Here is an 18974-nt window from a genome sequence, read left to right on the forward strand (position 1 = left end):
ATTATTATTATTATTATTATTGTTACACAGCTCAGGCAGAGCCAGCAACACAGTACTGTCAGTGCTGTTCAGCATGTGCACGCTCTTAGAACCTGCTAAAGCAATGGCCTGACCTCGCGCCTCGCGCCTCCCCGTCTCCAAGCGACGCCCTGTCCTGTTCTATTCTGCGCGGTGCGATTGATTCAGTTTGTTTGTTAGCGTTGCCGTGGACACCGGCATACCGTGAGTCGCTACTGCTAATACTACTAGCTCGCTGGTAAAAGGGTTACATATCTGTACGCTTCACAAACATGGAGCCTCTACCTGCCTCTTTCTACGGGAAAATAGACAAGAAAAACCCCGTGATCTCAGCTTTTGACACCGAGATTAAAGAGTTTATGGGGTACATGAAAAAACTGAGTGTTTCTGTCAGTGGCGATTATGAGTCGTACGCCAGAGGGTAAGACGTTTAGATACGTGACTTAATTACTTGGATGTTTTCAATATAAAACTGTTGTTTGTGTTTTCTTTGCAATCTATCTATCTCTATAACTTATTTAGTGATATACCTAGCAGCACATCGATTTTTAAATGCAAACCAAATATATTTATCCACTATTACGCAGAAAAGTGTTGCCTGCTATGAGTTAAACGTGATTTATGAAATATTCAGAATAATTATTTTGATCACAATGTATATTTTTGAAGCTCTTAGTTTCAATGAAACAATGTAACGAGGATCAGGAGATTGAAGAAATGGATCTTAATCAGTAAGGAGTTTATTAGCCAGACACTCTCTCATATTGAACAGTGCACATTAACATGCACTCTCTCTCTCGTATTGAACAGTGCACATTAACATGCACTCTCTCTCCTATTGAACAGTGCACATTAACATGCACTCTCTCTCTCGTATTGAACAGTGCACATTAACATGCACTCTCTCATATTGAACAGTGCACATTAACATGCACTCTCTCTCATATTGAACAGTGCACATTAACATGCACTCTCTCATATTGAACAGTGCACATTAACATGCACTCTCTCTCATATTGAACAGTGCACATTAACATGCACTCTCTCTCCTATTGAACAGTGCACATTAACATGCACTCTGTCTCGTATTGAACAGTGCACATTAACATGCACTCTCTCATATTGAACAGTGCACATTAACATGCACTCTGTCTCGTATTGAACAGTGCACATTAACATGCACTCTCTCATATTGAACAGTGCACATTAACATGCACTCTCTCTCATATTGAACAGTGCACATTAACATGCACTCTCTCATATTGAACAGTGCACATTAACATGCACTCTCTCTCATATTGAACAGTGCACATTAACATGCACTCTCTCATATTGAACAGTGCACATTAACATGCACTCTCTCTCATATTGAACAGTGCACATTAACATGCACTCTGTCTCGTATTGAACAGTGCACATTAACATGCACTCTCTCTCATATTGAACAGTGCACATTAACATGCACTCTGTCTCGTATTGAACAGTGCACATTAACATGCACTCTCTCATATTGAACAGTGCACATTAACATGCACTCTGTCTCGTATTGAACAGTGCACATTAACATGCACTCTCTCTCATATTGAACAGTGCACATTAACATGCACTCTCTCTCGTATTGAACAGTGCACATTAACATGCACTCTGTCTCGTATTGAACAGTGCACATTAACATGCACTCTCTCATATTGAACAGTGCACATTAACATGCACTCTGTCTCGTATTGAACAGTGCACATTAACATGCACTCTCTCTCGTATTGAACAGTGCACATTAACATGCACTCTGTCTCGTATTGAACAGTGCACATTAACATGCACTCTCTCTCGTATTGAACAGTGCACATTAACATGCACTCTCTCTCTCGTATTGAACAGTGCACATTAACATGCACTCTGTCTCGTATTGAACAGTGCACATTATCATGCACTCTCTCTCATACTGAACAGTGCATATTAACATGCAAACAGAGTGCATTGTGTAAGCAGCTCACATACAGTTATGATGTCTTGAAGGCAATGCAGCGTCTTTTAAGAGAGCCGCCTTGCTGGCTGCTGCTCCTGGTCTTGCTTTTGCCCTTAGTTGTGAGGGAGCATTATCCATTCAGAAATGCTGGCCTCTAATATACCAATAGCTTAGTCTGTGATATATCGTCTGTGTCATCCATACCTTCAGAAACACTCAAAGTTATGCAGCTAATAGAATGATTCTGTAAGTACTGCTTTTGCACTTCCATTGAAAAAAACATGTGTTCTAGCACACATGGATTTAAAACATGATACCTGAATAGAGGTGCACAAAAGGTACGATGTATGGTTTATAGATTTATATTTTGCTAGCTGCTGTACAATCACTTTAATCCTACATGTTACGGTAAAGCTCAAGTGGACACAAGTAGACACAGCGAGTGCCTTTCTATCAATACACTGATGAAGACACTGTCCCAAATGCTGTACATGATTCTAGCAATACACTGATGAAGACACTGTCCCAAATGCTGGACATGATTCTATCAATACACTGATGAAGACACTGTCCCAAATGTTTCTCATGACATGCTTTATTTTCTGTCTCTTGAAAAGGAGAGTACAGTGGACACCTTGTTCCAGGGGTGTTGACTGATCTGTAATGGTTGCTTTGAGGAATGAGGTGATTGTCCCCCTAGTGATATATATATTCAGTAAAGTTTCTGTATTTTATATTCTACTACCAGCACTTGCAATGGTTTGGATTGAGATTGTACTTCAGGTGCAATATTAGATATGCTTTTCTCTTTTGTTTGTTTTCTTAGATGTACAAATCTGTTTCACATCTGGAACAAGTATAAACCCAGACTCCCTGCTTATTATTACGATGAGCACCTGCTGCTGGTGGGGGATTTTCTTGTGCAAATCAAGGTTAGTGCAGCATGTTTAAGACACTGTAAGACAAAGAGGTAACTATCCAATGTCTGCCTTGCTTTGCTAGCTGCATTATGCTGCTGTGCAATGGGCATCCTCACTATGGTATGAACCAATACAAACAGGTAATTCCACATCAGGACCCCTGGCTCAGGGTTTCTAATGGTTTCCTGTTGGGATTTTCCAAGGCTTCCTGTGAATTATTATTTTTATTATTATATTTCTTAGCAGACGCCCTTACCCAGGGCGACTTACAATTGTTACAAGATATCACATTATTTTTACATACAATTACATTTTTTTTTTTTTTCACATTATTTTTACATACAATTACCCATTTATACAGTTGGGTTTTTACTGGAGCAATCTAGGTAAAGTACCTTGCTCAAGGGTACAGCAGCAGTGTCCCCCACCTGGGATCGAACCCACCACCCTCCAGTCAAGAGTCCAGAGCCCTAACCACTACTCCACACTGCTGCCCTATTACCTCCCCAGATGCACAGGCTGGCCCTCTGGCAGGGTTACGGGCGCTATCTGCAGCAGTTCAGCTCGGTCAGCACTGATGAAATCACAGACGTCGAGCAGTTCAAGAGAATCTTCTTCCCTCAAGGGTTTGAAGCAGAGACTGCGGGTTTGACAGTAAGTGAAAACACTGCTGCATGTTTACACATAGAGCACATGAACACGCACGCACACACACACACATACACGCACACACACACACACACGCGCACACACACTGTATTACACATGCAAAAATGCCATACCATACTCTACTTACACAAATAGAAACCCTTAGACAAGCCATAATATTGTTATAGTATTTTAAAAATGTATACATGAAGTATCCCATTTAAGACTATAATGGGTTGGAAAGACTTCAAGGGCAATCGTCAATGTTTTGGTATATATATATATATATATTTGTAGTCCACAAGATGACGTTGTCTGTTTTACAGTGACACAGAAGTGCTGTTGTGACAGTCTGCTCTGCTGTTGCCTCCTTGCAGTTCCGTGGTCTGCAGGGCCGAGGGATCTGCTGCTACCAGCTGGTGAAGGAGAGTGCGGGAAGCCTGCAGCACCAGAGCTCAGTCCAGACCTTGCTGAGGATATTGGCCTTCCAGCGCCTCATCATGCAGGCTGTGCTGCCCCACGAGAGGCTCTGCTGGCTGCTGTACAACGGTACTGCCAAACAAGCAATCCAGCCACACTGATCCAGAGTTTAAACAAGCAATCCAGCCACACTGATCCAGAGTTTAAACAAGCAATCCAGACACACTGATCTGGAGTTTAAACAAGCAATCCAGCCACACTGATCTGGAGTTTAAACAAGCAATCCAGACACACTGATCTGGAGTTTACGGACAACCCAATCCGCACAAGCTAATAAATACAGTCATTTTGCAGGGAATAGTAAATGCATTCGCCCATTCATCTTTCCTATGTAAAGGTGTTTATCCCTGCTGTGCCAGTTAGCTACTGTATTGGTTGTGGTGTATACAAACTGTGCCAGACTACATTGTGTTCTGTCTCCAGGTACCATCCATATCTACACAATCTCCAGGCACCTGATGGCTATGGGCCATTCTGCTAAGGTAATGAGGCGAACGTGTTCTCCTGTTATTCATTTAGTCAGAATGTTTTATAAAAGTATATCGCTTCATATGAAATGTGTTAGCTTTTATCCCTTCCTCATCCCAAAGTGCTAGACAAACCTTTCATCTCATACTGCATTTCAAATAAAAACATAAGAACATTTACAAATGAGAGGAGGCGATTCATCTAAGCTCGTCCAGTTCCTAGCAGCTGATTGATCTCAAAACTTTGTCAAATTGGGCCTTAAATGACCCTAAACAACGTGACAAGGTAGCCCATTCCATACCTTAGTGGACCCACTAGTGTAATAATGCCAGACACATTCAAAGTAAGCACTGATGAAGACATTCATCTTGTAACGTAGCAGTGGCAACTTCTTTATACTGAAGTTTATCTCCACCTCCCGTCAGCGAGGCATACAGCTGAAGTATGCAATATCCACAGTGAAATTGATGAGACGCTGTCTGGGTTCTGAAGTTTAAATGAGTCACAATGGAACCAAATGTAACAAGAAGAAGCATACCTCTTCTCTCACTCAGCCAGTAAATACTGAGCTTTCTTATTGATGTCAGATATTGTTGTGCTGTGTGCTGCAGCTGCTTGAACCCTAGCTCTAAGCCCAGTTCCCTGGTGGTTGTGCAGGTGCTGGAGTACTTGCTGTGGGCCAGTGTGTGCATGGAGACCTCGGTGCCTCTGCTGACAGTGCGCTACCTGCCCTGGAGGAGCACTCTCTACAGTGCTGTGTGCCAGTGCTACTACGACTGCCAGGCTGGCCTGCACGCCGAGGTGACTGAGACACTGCTATCATCTACTTAGTATACACAGCACCTAACTGGACTTCAGCTAGAACGCTGCACCCTGGTACATTTGCAAAGTCATTTTGTAGTGTTTCCATGATTATTTGTGCTTTACCTTTACCGTAGTATGTTGTGCACTTTTCCCACTGCTATAAAAGACTCAAAGCTGTTTACTCCAAATCATAATTAATCGCCTTTAAAAGACACCAGTTACAATTCTAAAATGAACTAAAAACAATGTCCTACCTACACGATCCAGTATGAAATATCCGAGTTCTTTATTTCTGATTTGGTAACTTTAGTGGGGGCATTATGCCTTTCTGAACAAATTGTGCTAATGACGTTTGGAGTAAATGGCGCTAGCTATAAGAATCTAGCCCTAAATGATAATGTGTGTAAATGTGTTAACTTTCTACTTTTGCAGGTGTTTGCTCGCAGAGCTCTCAGTAAGATCAATGAGCTGAGCAAGCTGGAGGAGATGAGCACCTCCAGACAGAGTGCTGAAGTGGAGAAAGCCTTCAGGGAGGCCACTGTGAAGGTGAGAGGAGGAGCAGTCCAGAAAACACAGGGATCGAAATACGACTCCCATTGCATTTATCCATTCCAGATTGAATAAGACACACCTGAGCGTGTTACCTATACACTGCTCATAGTAAAACCTGGAACGGGCGAAACTGCTGTGCAATAGGAGTCTTATTTCCATCCCTGAAACGTACGGTTTCTTTATCGCCCTCAATCGAGTCTAGCTACCATAATAGAGCAAATCAAGTCCCCACCCAAAAACAACAGCCTTAAAGGGATGGATTCTAAAGCTATTTAATCATGAACACATTTTTTTGCTAAAAGGAAAGGAAAATGTAAGAGACATTTTCCGACTACTTCCCTAAATTACATTTCTGGACTATTTACTTCTGATTTGGTAACTTTATTGGGTGCGTTTTTCCTTTCTCAAAGAAGCTAGACCAAAGTATTTTAGGCTAATGTTTATGAAACAAACTTGCTGCCAGCAGTGTTGTTGCTGAGTGATCCAGACCCCTGTGGAATGTTCTTGTGCTGTGTCCTGGAGCTCAGCAGTGTTGTTGCTGAGTGATCCAGACCCCTGTGGAATGTTCTTGTGCTGTGTCCTGGAGCTCAGCAGTGTTGTTGCTGAGTGATCCAGACCCCTGTGGAATGTTCTTGTGCTGTGTCCTGGAGTTCAGCAGTGTTGTTGTTGAGTGATCCAGACCCCTGTGGAATGTTCTTGTGCTGTGTCCTGGAGTTCAGCAGTGTTGTTGTTGAGTGATCCAGACCCCTGTGGAATGTTCTTGTGCTGTGTCCTGGAGCTCAGCAGTGTTGTTGTTGAGTGATCCAGACCCCTGTGGAATGTTCTTGTGCTGTGTCCTGGAGCTCAGCAGTGTTGTTGCTGAGTGATCCAGACCCCTGTGGAATGTTCTTGTGCTGTGTCCTGGAGCTCAGCAGTGTTGTTGCTGAGTGATCCAGACCCCTGTGGAATGTTCTTGTGCTGTGTCCTGGAGCTCAGCAGTGTTGTTGCTGAGTGATCCAGACCCCTGTGGAATGTTCTTGTGCTGTGTCCTGGAGCTCAGCAGTGTTGTTGTTGAGTGATCCAGACCCCTGTGGAATGTTCTTGTGCTGTGTCCTGGAGCTCAGCAGTGTTGTTGCTGAGTGATCCAGACCCCTGTGGAATGTTCTTGTGCTGTGTCCTGGAGCTCAGCAGTGTTGTTGCTGAGTGATCCAGACCCCTGTGGAATGTTCTTGTGCTGTGTCCTGGAGCTCAGCAGTGTTGTTGCTGAGTGATCCAGACCCCTGTGGAATGTTCTTGTGCTGTGTCCTGGAGCTCAGCAGTGTTGTTGTTGAGTGATCCAGACCCCTGTGGAATGTTCTTGTGCTGTGTCCTGGAGCTCAGCAGTGTTGTTGCTGAGTGATCCAGACCCCTGTGGAATGTTCTTGTGCTGTGTCCTGGAGCTCAGCAGTGTTGTTGTTGAGTGATCCAGACCCCTGTGGAATGTTCTTGTGCTGTGTCCTGGAGCTCAGCAGTGTTGTTGTTGAGTGATCCAGACCCCTGTGGAATGTTCTTGTGCTGTGTCCTGGAGCTCAGCAGTGTTGTTGTTGAGTGATCCAGACCCCTGTGGAATGTTCTTGTGCTGTGTCCTGGAGCTCAGCAGTGTTGTTGTTGAGTGATCCAGACCCCTGTGGAATGTTCTTGTGCTGTGTCCTGGAGCTCAGCAGTGTTGTTGTTGAGTGATCCAGACCCCTGTGGAATGTTCTTGTGCTGTGTCCTGGAGCTCAGCAGTGTTGTTGCTGAGTGATCCAGACCCCTGTGGAATGTTCTTGTGATGTGTCCTGGAGCTCAGCAGTGTTGTTGTTGAGTGATCCAGACCCCTGTGGAATGTTCTTGTGCTGTGTCCTGGAGCTCAGCAGTGTTGTTGTTGAGTGATCCAGACCCCTGTGGAATGTTCTTGTGCTGTGTCCTGGAGCTCAGCAGTGTTGTTGTTGAGTGATCCAGACCCCTGTGGAATGTTCTTGTGCTGTGTCCTGGAGCTCAGCAGTGTTGTTGTTGAGTGATCCAGACCCCTGTGGAATGTTCTTGTGCTGTGTCCTGGAGCTCAGCAGTGTTGTTGCTGAGTGATCCAGACCCCTGTGGAATGTTCTTGTGCTGTGTCCTGGAGCTCAGCAGTGTTGTTGTTGAGTGATCCAGACCCCTGTGGAATGTTCTTGTGCTGTGTCCTGGAGCTCAGCAGTGTTGTTGTTGAGTGATCCAGACCCCTGTGGAATGTTCTTGTGCTGTGTCCTGGAGCTCAGCAGTGTTGTTGTTGAGTGATCCAGACCCCTGTGGAATGTTCTTGTGCTGTGTCCTGGAGCTCAGCAGTGTTGTTGTTGAGTGATCCAGACCCCTGTGGAATGTTCTTGTGCTGTGTCCTGGAGCTCAGCAGTGTTGTTGTTGAGTGATCCAGACCCCTGTGGAATGTTCTTGTGCTGTGTCCTGGAGCTCAGCAGTGTTGTTGTTGAGTGATCCAGACCCCTGTGGAATGTTCTTGTGCTGTGTCCTGGAGCTCAGCAGTGTTGTTGCTGAGTGATCCAGACCCCTGTGGAATGTTCTTGTGCTGTGTCCTGGAGCTCAGCAGTGTTGTTGCTGAGTGATCCAGACCCCTGTGGAATGTTCTTGTGCTGTGTCCTGGAGCTCAGCAGTGTTGTTGTTGAGTGATCCAGACCCCTGTGGAATGTTCTTGTGCTGTGTCCTGGAGCTCAGCAGTGTTGTTGCTGAGTGATCCAGACCCCTGTGGAATGTTCTTGTGCTGTGTCCTGGAGCTCAGCAGTGTTGTTGCTGAGTGATCCAGACCCCTGTGGAATGTTCTTGTGCTGTGTCCTGGAGCTCAGCAGTGTTGTTGCTGAGTGATCCAGACCCCTGTGGAATGTTCTTGTGCTGTGTCCTGGAGCTCAGCAGTGTTGTTGTTGAGTGATCCAGACCCCTGTGGAATGTTCTTGTGCTGTGTCCTGGAGCTCAGCAGTGTTGTTGTTGAGTGATCCAGACCCCTGTGGAATGTTCTTGTGCTGTGTCCTGGAGCTCAGCAGTGTTGTTGCTGAGTGATCCAGACCCCTGTGGAATGTTCTTGTGCTGTGTCCTGGAGCTCAGCAGTGTTGTTGTTGAGTGATCCAGACCCCTGTGGAATGTTCTTGTGCTGTGTCCTGGAGCTCAGCAGTGTTGTTGCTGAGTGATCCAGACCCCTGTGGAATGTTCTTGTGCTGTGTCCTTGAGCCCAGCAGTGTTGTTGCTGAGTGATCCAGACCCCTGTGGAATGTTCTTGTGCTGTGTCCTGGAGCTCAGCAGTGTTGTTGTTGAGTGATCCAGACCCCTGTGGAATGTTCTTGTGCTGTGTCCTGGAGCTCAGCAGTGTTGTTGTTGAGTGATCCAGACCCCTGTGGAATGTTCTTGTGCTGTGTCCTGGAGCTCAGCAGTGTTGTTGCTGAGTGATCCAGACCCCTGTGGAATGTTCTTGTGCTGTGTCCTGGAGCTCAGCAGTGTTGTTGTTGAGTGATCCAGACCCCTGTGGAATGTTCTTGTACTGTGTCCTGGTGCTGCTTGAATACATTTCTATGGGCGTGTTCCTGCCCTGTTTATATACTGTGGTTTTCTTTCTTGTCTTGTAGGTCGCTGTCATGGTGTTTAAAAGAGCCGTCTATGAATCCAGGAGGAAACCCAAAGGGCTGTTCCGCCCCAAACTCAAGAGCAACCTCAAAGAGGTGCAATTTGTGAGTAGCTCTATCTCTCCCCCTCCCCTCTCCTCTCTCTCCCTCTCAGTCTCTTTCACTGTCTCCCTCTCTCTCCCCAGCTGCCCTGGCCGCGGACAAGTTCGGAGCGCTTGCTGATGGAAATGTTTGACGGCAGTGCAGCGCAGTTCCTGGCCCTGCTGGAGGCGCTGTGGGACAGCTCCCGTCGGCTCCTGCAGACGGGACATTCCGAGGAGAACGAGGTTGCCGAGGTGGCCCTGGAGCTCTTCTCAGCAGGGATCGACATCCTGGATGGTACTTCACACAAGCACACACAGGGACACAGGGGACTCACACACACGCAATCAAAGACACACGTACACACACTGAATTACACAAACAAGCACCACACACACACACACACTGACACATACTGAATTAAACACAGGTATTTACAGGTACTCACTGGTCACACCACTGGAAACACGCACTCACACCGCATCCTGCACCCTGCACACTGTACTCCCCACAACCCACACCGCACACCACACTCTGCACACCGCACCCTGCACACCCCATACCCCACACCGAACACCACACACCGCACACCGCACCCTGCAACCTGCATCCTGCACCCTGCACACCGCACACCGCACCCCGCACCCTGCACCCTGCATCCTGCACCCTGCACCCTGCACGCCGCACCCCACACCCTGCACCCTGCATCCTGCACCCTGCACCCTGCACGCCGCACCCCACACCCTGCACCCTGCAACCTGCACCCTGCACCCCGCACACCGGACCCTGCACCCCGCACCCTGCACCCCGCACCCTGCACACCCCATAACCCACACCGAACACCACACACCGCACACCGCACTCTGCAACCTGCATCCTGCACCCCGCACCCCGCACACCGGACCCTGCACCCCGCACCCTGCACCCCGCACCCTGCACCCCGCACCCTGCACACCCCATTACCCACACCGAACACCACACACCGCACACCGCACTCTGCAACCTGCATCCTGCACCCCGCACCCCGCACACCGCACCCAGCACACCGCACCCTGCACCCCGCACCCTGCACACCCCATAACCCACACCGAACACCACACACCGCACACCACACTCTGCAACCTGCATCCTGCACCCCGCACCCCGCACACCGCACCCAGCACACCACACCCTGCACCCTGCACACCGCACTCTGCACACCCGACCCCGCACCCTGCACCCTGCACCCCGCACCCTGCACACCACAGCCCACACCCCGCACCCTGCACCCTGCACCCTGCACCCTGCACCCCGCACCCTGCACACCGCACCCTGCACCATGCACACTGCACCCCGCACCCTGCACACCACACCCCTCACCCTGCACCCTGCACCCCGCACCCCGCACCCCGCACCCTGCACCCCACACCCCGCACCCCGCACCCGCACCCGCACCCTGCACCCCGCACCCTGCACACTGCACCCCGCACCCCGCACACTGCACCCCGCACCCCGCACACTGCACCCCGCACCCCGCACACTGCACCCTGCACACTCTTCAGTGTGCTTCTCGTGTTGTTTGGCAGGTGGAGGGGGCTCACCGGGGGTAGAAGAAGGATCAGTAAGGAGGACCTCCCCTGTCACCGGTATCAAACCGGAGAAAACCCTGCTGCAGCTCGCAGTGACTGGTGAGCCTCCTACTCTTCACACCCTCCCTTTTCACTCATGCTCAGCAATACAATCTGCTCTTTTTTTTAAGTAAAATAAAACTTCAACAAACAAAGTGTGTCTGTGCTGTTTGTTAGCAGACATTGAACACGAGCAGCTTTATTGTTCTTTCACAAAAATGCATGTTGGTGTAAAGAGCTTATGGAATTCAATCCCAGTCAATATCAGGAAACCCAGCACAATTGAATCTAGATTGGAGTCTAGATTGAAGATGGATTTGTTTGAATGTGCTTTAGAGGGAATGGTTTATAACCTGACTGTTTAAATTGTAATTTGTGAAATGCCTTGGGATGTTTTGGTATGAGCGCTATATAAGAGTGCATTTGAATTGCATTGTATTGTATTGTATTGAAAGAGTGTAAATAGTGAGCCTGCTTCTGGTCTTCTCACTGGTTGCAGGTGAAAACGGGGTGTCAGTGGAGGGAGCAGTGAAGCTGGTGAAGCTGGCTTTCCACTATGAGCAGTGGGATTCCTTTGACCACATTGTCCACCCAGTCATCAAAGTGTTGCAGGTAAGCGTGCAGCTACACCATGCAAGGCAAGAAATTCATTTCTACATCCTTCTTATACGTGTAATCCCTATACCATTCAACTAAAGAGCAAGCTCTGTAGTCGAGAGGCAAGTGTCTTAATCTGATGTCAGTATTAATAACCCATCAGCTGCTAGAGGAGATTCATTACAGCTGTTTGCTTGGTTTGTCAGAAACTCAAAGATCCTGTCTGGAAGAAAGAGGAACTGGACCTGAAGCTGCTTATAGCCGTGGAGCCGCTGTATTCAGGGCACAGACAGAGATACGGGCAGAGTGACAGCTCTGCGCTGGGGAAACCTTCACAGAGTGAGTGTGGATCACTGCATACACTACTCCTGGGAAACTAGAACAAGCTTGTTAGCATGTGCTGCTGGAGTGATCAGGACTGGGACAGCACTCCAGGAATGGGAATAAGACACCTATTGCATAGCAGTATCACCCATTCCAGGCTTTAATACAAGCTTGATCAGCCTCAATGTATTAGTTGAGTCTTATTAAACTCCTAGCAAAACCAGGAATGGTCAAACTGCTATGCAATGGGGGTCTTGGCTCCTGTTCTCGTACAAATTGATCAGGTCCTTATTTGTAGGAGATCATTCTAAAAAAATGACCAGGGAGCAGAGTGCATTTCTCCAGCCTTGTACACATATAGTACCTATTAACTGTCTTTTAGCACTAATGTGATTAGAATGTTTCAGGTAACTCTCAGACTAGAGCCGGGTCTGCTCAAAACTAAACATGGCAGCCTTCAACGCTACATTCCCACACACACCAGCACAGACACTGACTGTATGGGTCAGAGGCGGTGTAATCTAGGAGTCGGATGCATTTGGAATCACAGTAGGTAATGATGTCATCGTTCTTCTTCTCGTTCAGGTGAGAGAGACAAGCCCAGTGGTCCTGGTTGTGGGGTGGATGATCTCATGAACGTGGCAGAGACTCTGTTTGCCTGTGTTTGCACTCCATTGCAGGTTAGTACAGCACATCACGGGAAGTGGACTACTAGACTGACATAGGGTTAGACTGACATGGCTGTTATCACAGCCTCATTATTCTGCTGTGAATCACAAACGGCTCTTTTAGTACATTGACAAAACCGCAAATGTTCGTGTCCCTAACGCATGCATCACAAATGAGCAGGTAAGATCAGAGGACAATGATGGTTTTTAAAAATATATTTAAATATTGTTTTACCGGGTATATAGGCTGAGACGCTCTAACCCCACAGCCCTGAGCCTCTCTTATACAATGTGCCAAACTGTGCTTGACTGTGTGGTTGTTTTGAGATGGAAGTTTGCAGCCAGATTAGCATGCTGCACTGCGTTGCCGAGCCTCAGTCTGGAGTTTCCTGCAGGGTCAGGATGATGTTACAGTGCCAGTCTCCCTCTCTGATTGCTGTGTGTGCCAGCAGGGTGTGAGGCCGGACCGGGACATGGTGGTGGATATGGTGTTGTTGCTGTGTCAGAAATGCAAAGCCGTGTTCCAGCGTGTGCAGACAGGAGCCAGCGACTCCCTCCGATACCTGCAGAGACTGGACAACCACAGCAAGGTACAAGACTAAAATAATTCATATTGATGGTATTGCTCTGAAGAAAACAGGGAGGGAAGCGCAGGACATAATCATAAGCCATAAACTGTGCATTCATTAAAAACCAAACCAAGCGAGGATCACATTTTCAAATCACAGGGCAACCACATGATAGAATGCACAAGGATTGATCAGTTCCTTCCATGTGACATCTTCAGTCCTTGACCTCACTAAGAGAATGTTCTTTGAAAAGGGCTTGTAACCAGGAGGTCCCCGGTTCAAATCCCACCTCAGCCACTGACTCATTGTGTGACCCTGAGCAAGTCACTTAACCTCCTTGTGCTCCGCCTTTCGGGTGAGACGTAATTGTAAGTGACTCTACAGCTGATGCATAGTTCACACACCCTAGTCTCTGTAAGTCGCCTTGGATAAAGGTGTCTGCTAAATAAACAAATAATAATAATAATAATAATAAAATTAAATGTTTAAATCAAAAACTGATGAAATAACTCTCCTCTTCATTGTCTAACATCTGTTTCCCACACTGTTTAACATGTATCAGCAGTGCCTGTATGTGCTTATCTGTGTTTTGTGTCTCCTGTGAGCTCAGTGGGTGCGAGTCCTGTGGCTGTTGAATGAAGTGATTCACAGCTGTGACATTGCAGACATGGACCCAGCGGTCATGGCAGAGGTGGCCCTGAGACTGGCCATGGTGCTGGAGAGCAGCGCTGAGTCTGCTGGGAGAACAGTGCGGACATCCGGTATGTACAGCACAGTGATCACTGCCATTGCAAGCACTGTCTATAGAAACACTGCCATTGCAAGCACTGTCTATAGAAACACTGCCATTGCAAGCACTGTCTATAGAATCACATGTCGATAGGGTAAATCACTGCCATTGCAAGCACTGTCTATAGAAACACATGTCGATAGGGTAAATCACTGCCATTGCAAGCACTGTCTATAGAAACACTGCCATTGCAAGCACTGTCTATAGAAACACTGCCATTGCAAGCACTGTCTATAGAATCACATGTCGATAGGGTAAATCACTGCCATTGCATGCACTGTCTATAGAAACACATGTCGATAGGGTAAATCACTGCCATTGCAAGCACTGTCTATAGAAACACATGTCGATAGGGTAAATCACTGCCATTGCAAGCACTGTCTATAGAAACACTGCCATTGCAAGCACTGTCTATAGAAACACTGCCATTGCAAGCACTGTCTATAGAATCACATGTCGATAGGGTAAATCACTGCCATTGCAAGCACTGTCTATAGAATCACATGTCGATAGGGTAAATCACTGCCATTGCATGCACTGTCTATAGAAACACATGTCGATAGGGTAAATCACTGCCATTGCAAGCACTGTCTATAGAAACACTGCCATTGCAAGCACTGTCTATAGAAACACTGCCATTGCAAGCACTGTCTATAGAATCACATGTCGATAGGGTAAATCACTGCCATTGCATGCACTGTCTATAGAAACACATGTCGATAGGGTAAATCACTGCCATTGCAAGCACTGTCTATAGAAACACATGTCGATAGGGTAAATCACTGCCATTGCAAGCACTGTCTATAGAAACACATGTCGATAGGGTAAATCACTGCCATTGCAAGCACTGTCTATAGAAACACTGCCATTGCAAGCACTGTCTATAGAAACACTGCCATTGCAAGCACTGTCTATAGAATCACATGTCGATAGGGTAAATCACTGCCATTGCATGCACTGTCTATAGAAACACATGTCGATAGGGTAAATCACTGCCATTGCATGCACTGTCTATAGAAACACATGTCGATAGGGTAAATCACTGCCATTGCAAGCACTGTCTATAGAAACACTGCCATTGCAAGCACTGTCTATAGAAACACTGCCATTGCAAGCACTGTCTATAGAAACACATGTCGATAGGGTAAATCACTGCCATTGCAAGCACTGTCTATAGAAACACTGCCATTGCAAGCACTGTCTATAGAAACACTGCCATTGCAAGCACTGTCTATAGAATCACATGTCGATAGGGTAAATCACTGCCATTGCAAGCACTGTCTATAGAATCACATGTCGATAGGGTAAATCACTGCCATTGCATGCACTGTCTATAGAAACACATGTCGATAGGGTAAATCACTGCCATTGCAAGCACTGTCTATAGAAACACTGCCATTGCAAGCACTGTCTATAGAAACACTGCCATTGCAAGCACTGTCTATAGAATCACATGTCGATAGGGTAAATCACTGCCATTGCATGCACTGTCTATAGAAACACATGTCGATAGGGTAAATCACTGCCATTGCATGCACTGTCTATAGAAACACATGTCGATAGGGTAAATCACTGCCATTGCAAGCACTGTCTATAGAAACACTGCCATTGCAAGCACTGTCTATAGAAACACTGCCATTGCAAGCACTGTCTATAGAATCACATGTCGATAGGGTAAATCACTGCCATTGCATGCACTGTCTATAGAAACACATGTCGATAGATAGGGTAAATCACTGCCATTGCATGCACTGTCTATAGAAACACATGTCGATAGGGTAAATCACTGCCATTGCAAGCACTGTCTATAGAAACACTGCCATTGCAAGCACTGTCTATAGAAACACTGCCATTGCAAGCACTGTCTATAGAATCACATGTCGATAGGGTAAATCACTGCCATTGCATGCACTGTCTATAGAAACACATGTCGATAGGGTAAATCACTGCCATTGCAAGCACTGTCTATAGAAACACTGCCATTGCAAGCACTGTCTATAGAAACACTGCCATTGCAAGCACTGTCTATAGAATCACATGTCGATAGGGTAAATCACTGCCATTGCAAGCACTGTCTATAGAATCACATGTCGATAGGGTAAATCACTGCCATTGCAAGCACTGTCTATAGAAACACATGTCGATAGGGTAAATCACTGCCATTGCATGCACTGTCTATAGAAACACATGTCGATAGGGTAAATCACTGCCATTGCAAGCACTGTCTATAGAATCACATGTCGATAGGGTAAATCACTGCCATTGCAAGCACTGTCTATAGAAACACTGCCATTGCAAGCACTGTCTATAGAAACACTGCCATTGCAAGCACTGTCTATAGAATCACATGTCGATAGGGTAAATCACTGCCATTGCAAGCACTGTCTATAGAAACACTGCCATTGCAAGCACTGTCTATAGAAACACATGTCAATAGGGTCATTGGATGAAAATGACATTTTCAATAATCATGCATCAGCGAAACAATATTCTTAAGATAATCACGATTATTTGAAATCACGTTTTAACTCCCATTAATTGCGACTTTATCTCTGGTTATCCCTTTCTTTCTCACACGCTATTTATTTATTTATTTCTTCCCCAGGTAAGCCCCAGGAGAAGCCTGAATTCCTGGTGCCTGCTCAGACAGACCCGCGGGAGCCTCCTGCTCTTCTGAAGGTAGGCAGCCTGCTGTCTGGTGGTGATCGTAGAGACTAGTGCTGTGCATCAAGTGTTTGTTAGCTTCATTTCTCATCTGTGCAACTTTTTTATTTTTAATAATAAAGTTATAAACCTCTCGAAGCAAAAACAGCAATAGAGAATTATAGAAAACACACAAAATAGGATTAACAGTTCATAAATTAAATGCATGCATTCTAAAAACAAAAATAGATGCTGCTGTTTAAAGTTTGAATTGTTGTGGCTGCAGGGATGGAAATAAGACCCCCACTGCATAGCAGTTTTACCCAGTCCAGGTTTTACTGGGAGCTTTATTAGCCACAGTGTATAGGTAACAAGCTCAGAAGTCTCATTAAACTCATAGTGAAACCAGGAATGGATCAAATGGCTATGCAATGGGGGTCTTTTTTTCCATCCCAGTTATTCAGTTATTTTCTAAGAGCACAAAAAAAATTGAAATAGGAGCCAGCTTTGCACTCTGCAGAGAGCCAGTGCGGTACTGCTGCCTGTGAGGTTTGAGGATGTCTTTGTGTATCCGTGTCCTCTGACTGTTAGAGCTCTCCAGCGGAGCAGCTCCTGGCTGCCTACGAGGTTCTGGACAAGGCTGTCGACAGCATTGCGAGATCGCGAGCTGCAAACACTGCACCGGACGGGACGGCAATCACAGACACCATCCGCGTGCAGGTGAGCAGGGGCGGCCGGGAGTCTGGGTGCTGCTTCTGAGCTATAAACGACATTGCATACAGGACATAGGGGTTTAGTATTTGTCTCAATTACGCCATTCTCCTCACCAGCTCGCGATAAAGACCAGCTCGCCATCAGTCCTTTTCAATTTGGAGGCAATCAGAGGATAATAGCTGCATCGAAACTTGCACATGTGTTACAATATATGTGAATGACTTTGTTAGTGGCTCCCTTTTAAAGGGTGCTATGTGCCGTATTTATCAAGTTTTTTAGATCTTTTTAGTTAACCTTTTAAAGAATCTTCTGAGTAGTTTGTTTATTGCTTTTGGCAAATTGCAATGATCAGTTTGTCCTTGTATAATTCAAGCTCTTTTTTTCTGTGTAAGGATTTTAATAATTCCAGTGCTGTACATCTCATTTGTCTTTTCCTACTCTGTATCCACAGTGTCTGTGTTCAATGGAAGAGACGTCGGCGTTCTCCAGAGAACTGGATACCGACCCTGTTAGTAAACCTGGACCCAAAGCCGTGTCCGTCCAGAGCTTCATCATGGACCTGAATCTGGAGCTGATCAGCGCTCAGCACAGAGTGGCCATCAAACTGCTCAACTCCACCAGCGGTCAGTCTTCCCTAGGAAACTGTCAGTATAATGCAGTCACCAGCACACTAGAGCACAGGTTCACAAACATTCTGGGCTGAAATGTAATTCTCCTGACAATCATCCCTTTTGTTGTTTAATGGTACATGCGTGTTAGCTTGGGCACGATTATACAAGCATCGCTGGCAGTGTGTGTGCTGATGCAAATAGGCTGATCCCTGGAGCCAGCATTCCACTTCACCATTAACACCGGGCCAATAGGAAATCCATGTTACCTGGAAGAGGAAGGCTCATATATTACAGTGAAGCTACAGTGCGTCTTGGCTGGTCCCCACCACTACTGTCTCATGTTATCTTGGCGAAAGGCAAGTCTAATATTAGCATGAGGTAAATAACAGCTACTCTCATGTAATGAAAAGCATATGATGCTTACATCATTCAAAATAACACCTAACAATAGTGTTCATGTAAATCAATGGATCCTTGGGCAGGGGAGCAGTGCTTTGTCAGGTGTCGGGTCATTTTGAAGAGGAGGTGCTCTCCCCCTGAATCTATACAATAATGTTCATGTAAATCAATGGATCCTTGGGCAGGGAAGCAGTGCTTTGTCAGGTGTCGGGTCATTTTGAAGAGGAGGTGCTCTCCCCCTGAATCTATACAATAATGTTCATGTAAATCAATGGATCCTTGGGCAGGGGAGCAGTGCTTTGTCAGGTGTCGGGTCATTTTGAAGAGGAGGTGCTCTCCCCCTGAATCTATACAATAATGTTCATGTAAATCAATGGATCCTTGGGCAGGGAAGCAGTGCTTTGTCAGGTGTCGGGTCATTTTGAAGAGGAGGTGCTCTCTCCCTGAATCTATACAATAGTGTTCATGTAAATCAATGGATCCTTGGGCAGGGGAGCAGTGGTTTGTCAAGTGTCG

General features: G+C 46.4%; 1 protein-coding gene across 6 annotated transcripts in view; it reads left to right on the top strand.

Moving 5' to 3' along the window:
* Positions 1-210: 210 nt before the first annotated feature.
* LOC117419646 (cilia- and flagella-associated protein 54-like) overlaps positions 211-18974 on the top strand; it is a 62040-nt gene continuing 43276 nt past the window's right edge. For all 6 annotated transcript variants that reach the window (XM_058985507.1, XM_058985508.1, XM_058985512.1 and 3 more), the window contains exons 1-18: positions 211-439; positions 2811-2916; positions 3415-3558; positions 3930-4101; positions 4456-4514; positions 5158-5301; positions 5737-5850; positions 9459-9560; positions 9641-9833; positions 11102-11203; positions 11643-11755; positions 11947-12079; positions 12650-12744; positions 13185-13322; positions 13912-14062; positions 16697-16770; positions 17326-17454; positions 17900-18071. In XM_058985507.1, the coding sequence (XP_058841490.1) occupies positions 291-439; positions 2811-2916; positions 3415-3558; positions 3930-4101; positions 4456-4514; positions 5158-5301; positions 5737-5850; positions 9459-9560; positions 9641-9833; positions 11102-11203; positions 11643-11755; positions 11947-12079; positions 12650-12744; positions 13185-13322; positions 13912-14062; positions 16697-16770; positions 17326-17454; positions 17900-18071 (2290 nt within the window). In that variant the 5' untranslated portion in view covers positions 211-290. The remainder of the gene's footprint in view (positions 440-2810; positions 2917-3414; positions 3559-3929; positions 4102-4455; positions 4515-5157; positions 5302-5736; positions 5851-9458; positions 9561-9640; positions 9834-11101; positions 11204-11642; positions 11756-11946; positions 12080-12649; positions 12745-13184; positions 13323-13911; positions 14063-16696; positions 16771-17325; positions 17455-17899; positions 18072-18974) is intronic.

Source organism: Acipenser ruthenus, chromosome 14, assembly GCF_902713425.1.
Source record: "Acipenser ruthenus chromosome 14, fAciRut3.2 maternal haplotype, whole genome shotgun sequence".
Lineage (NCBI taxonomy): Eukaryota > Metazoa > Chordata > Actinopteri > Acipenseriformes > Acipenseridae > Acipenser > Acipenser ruthenus.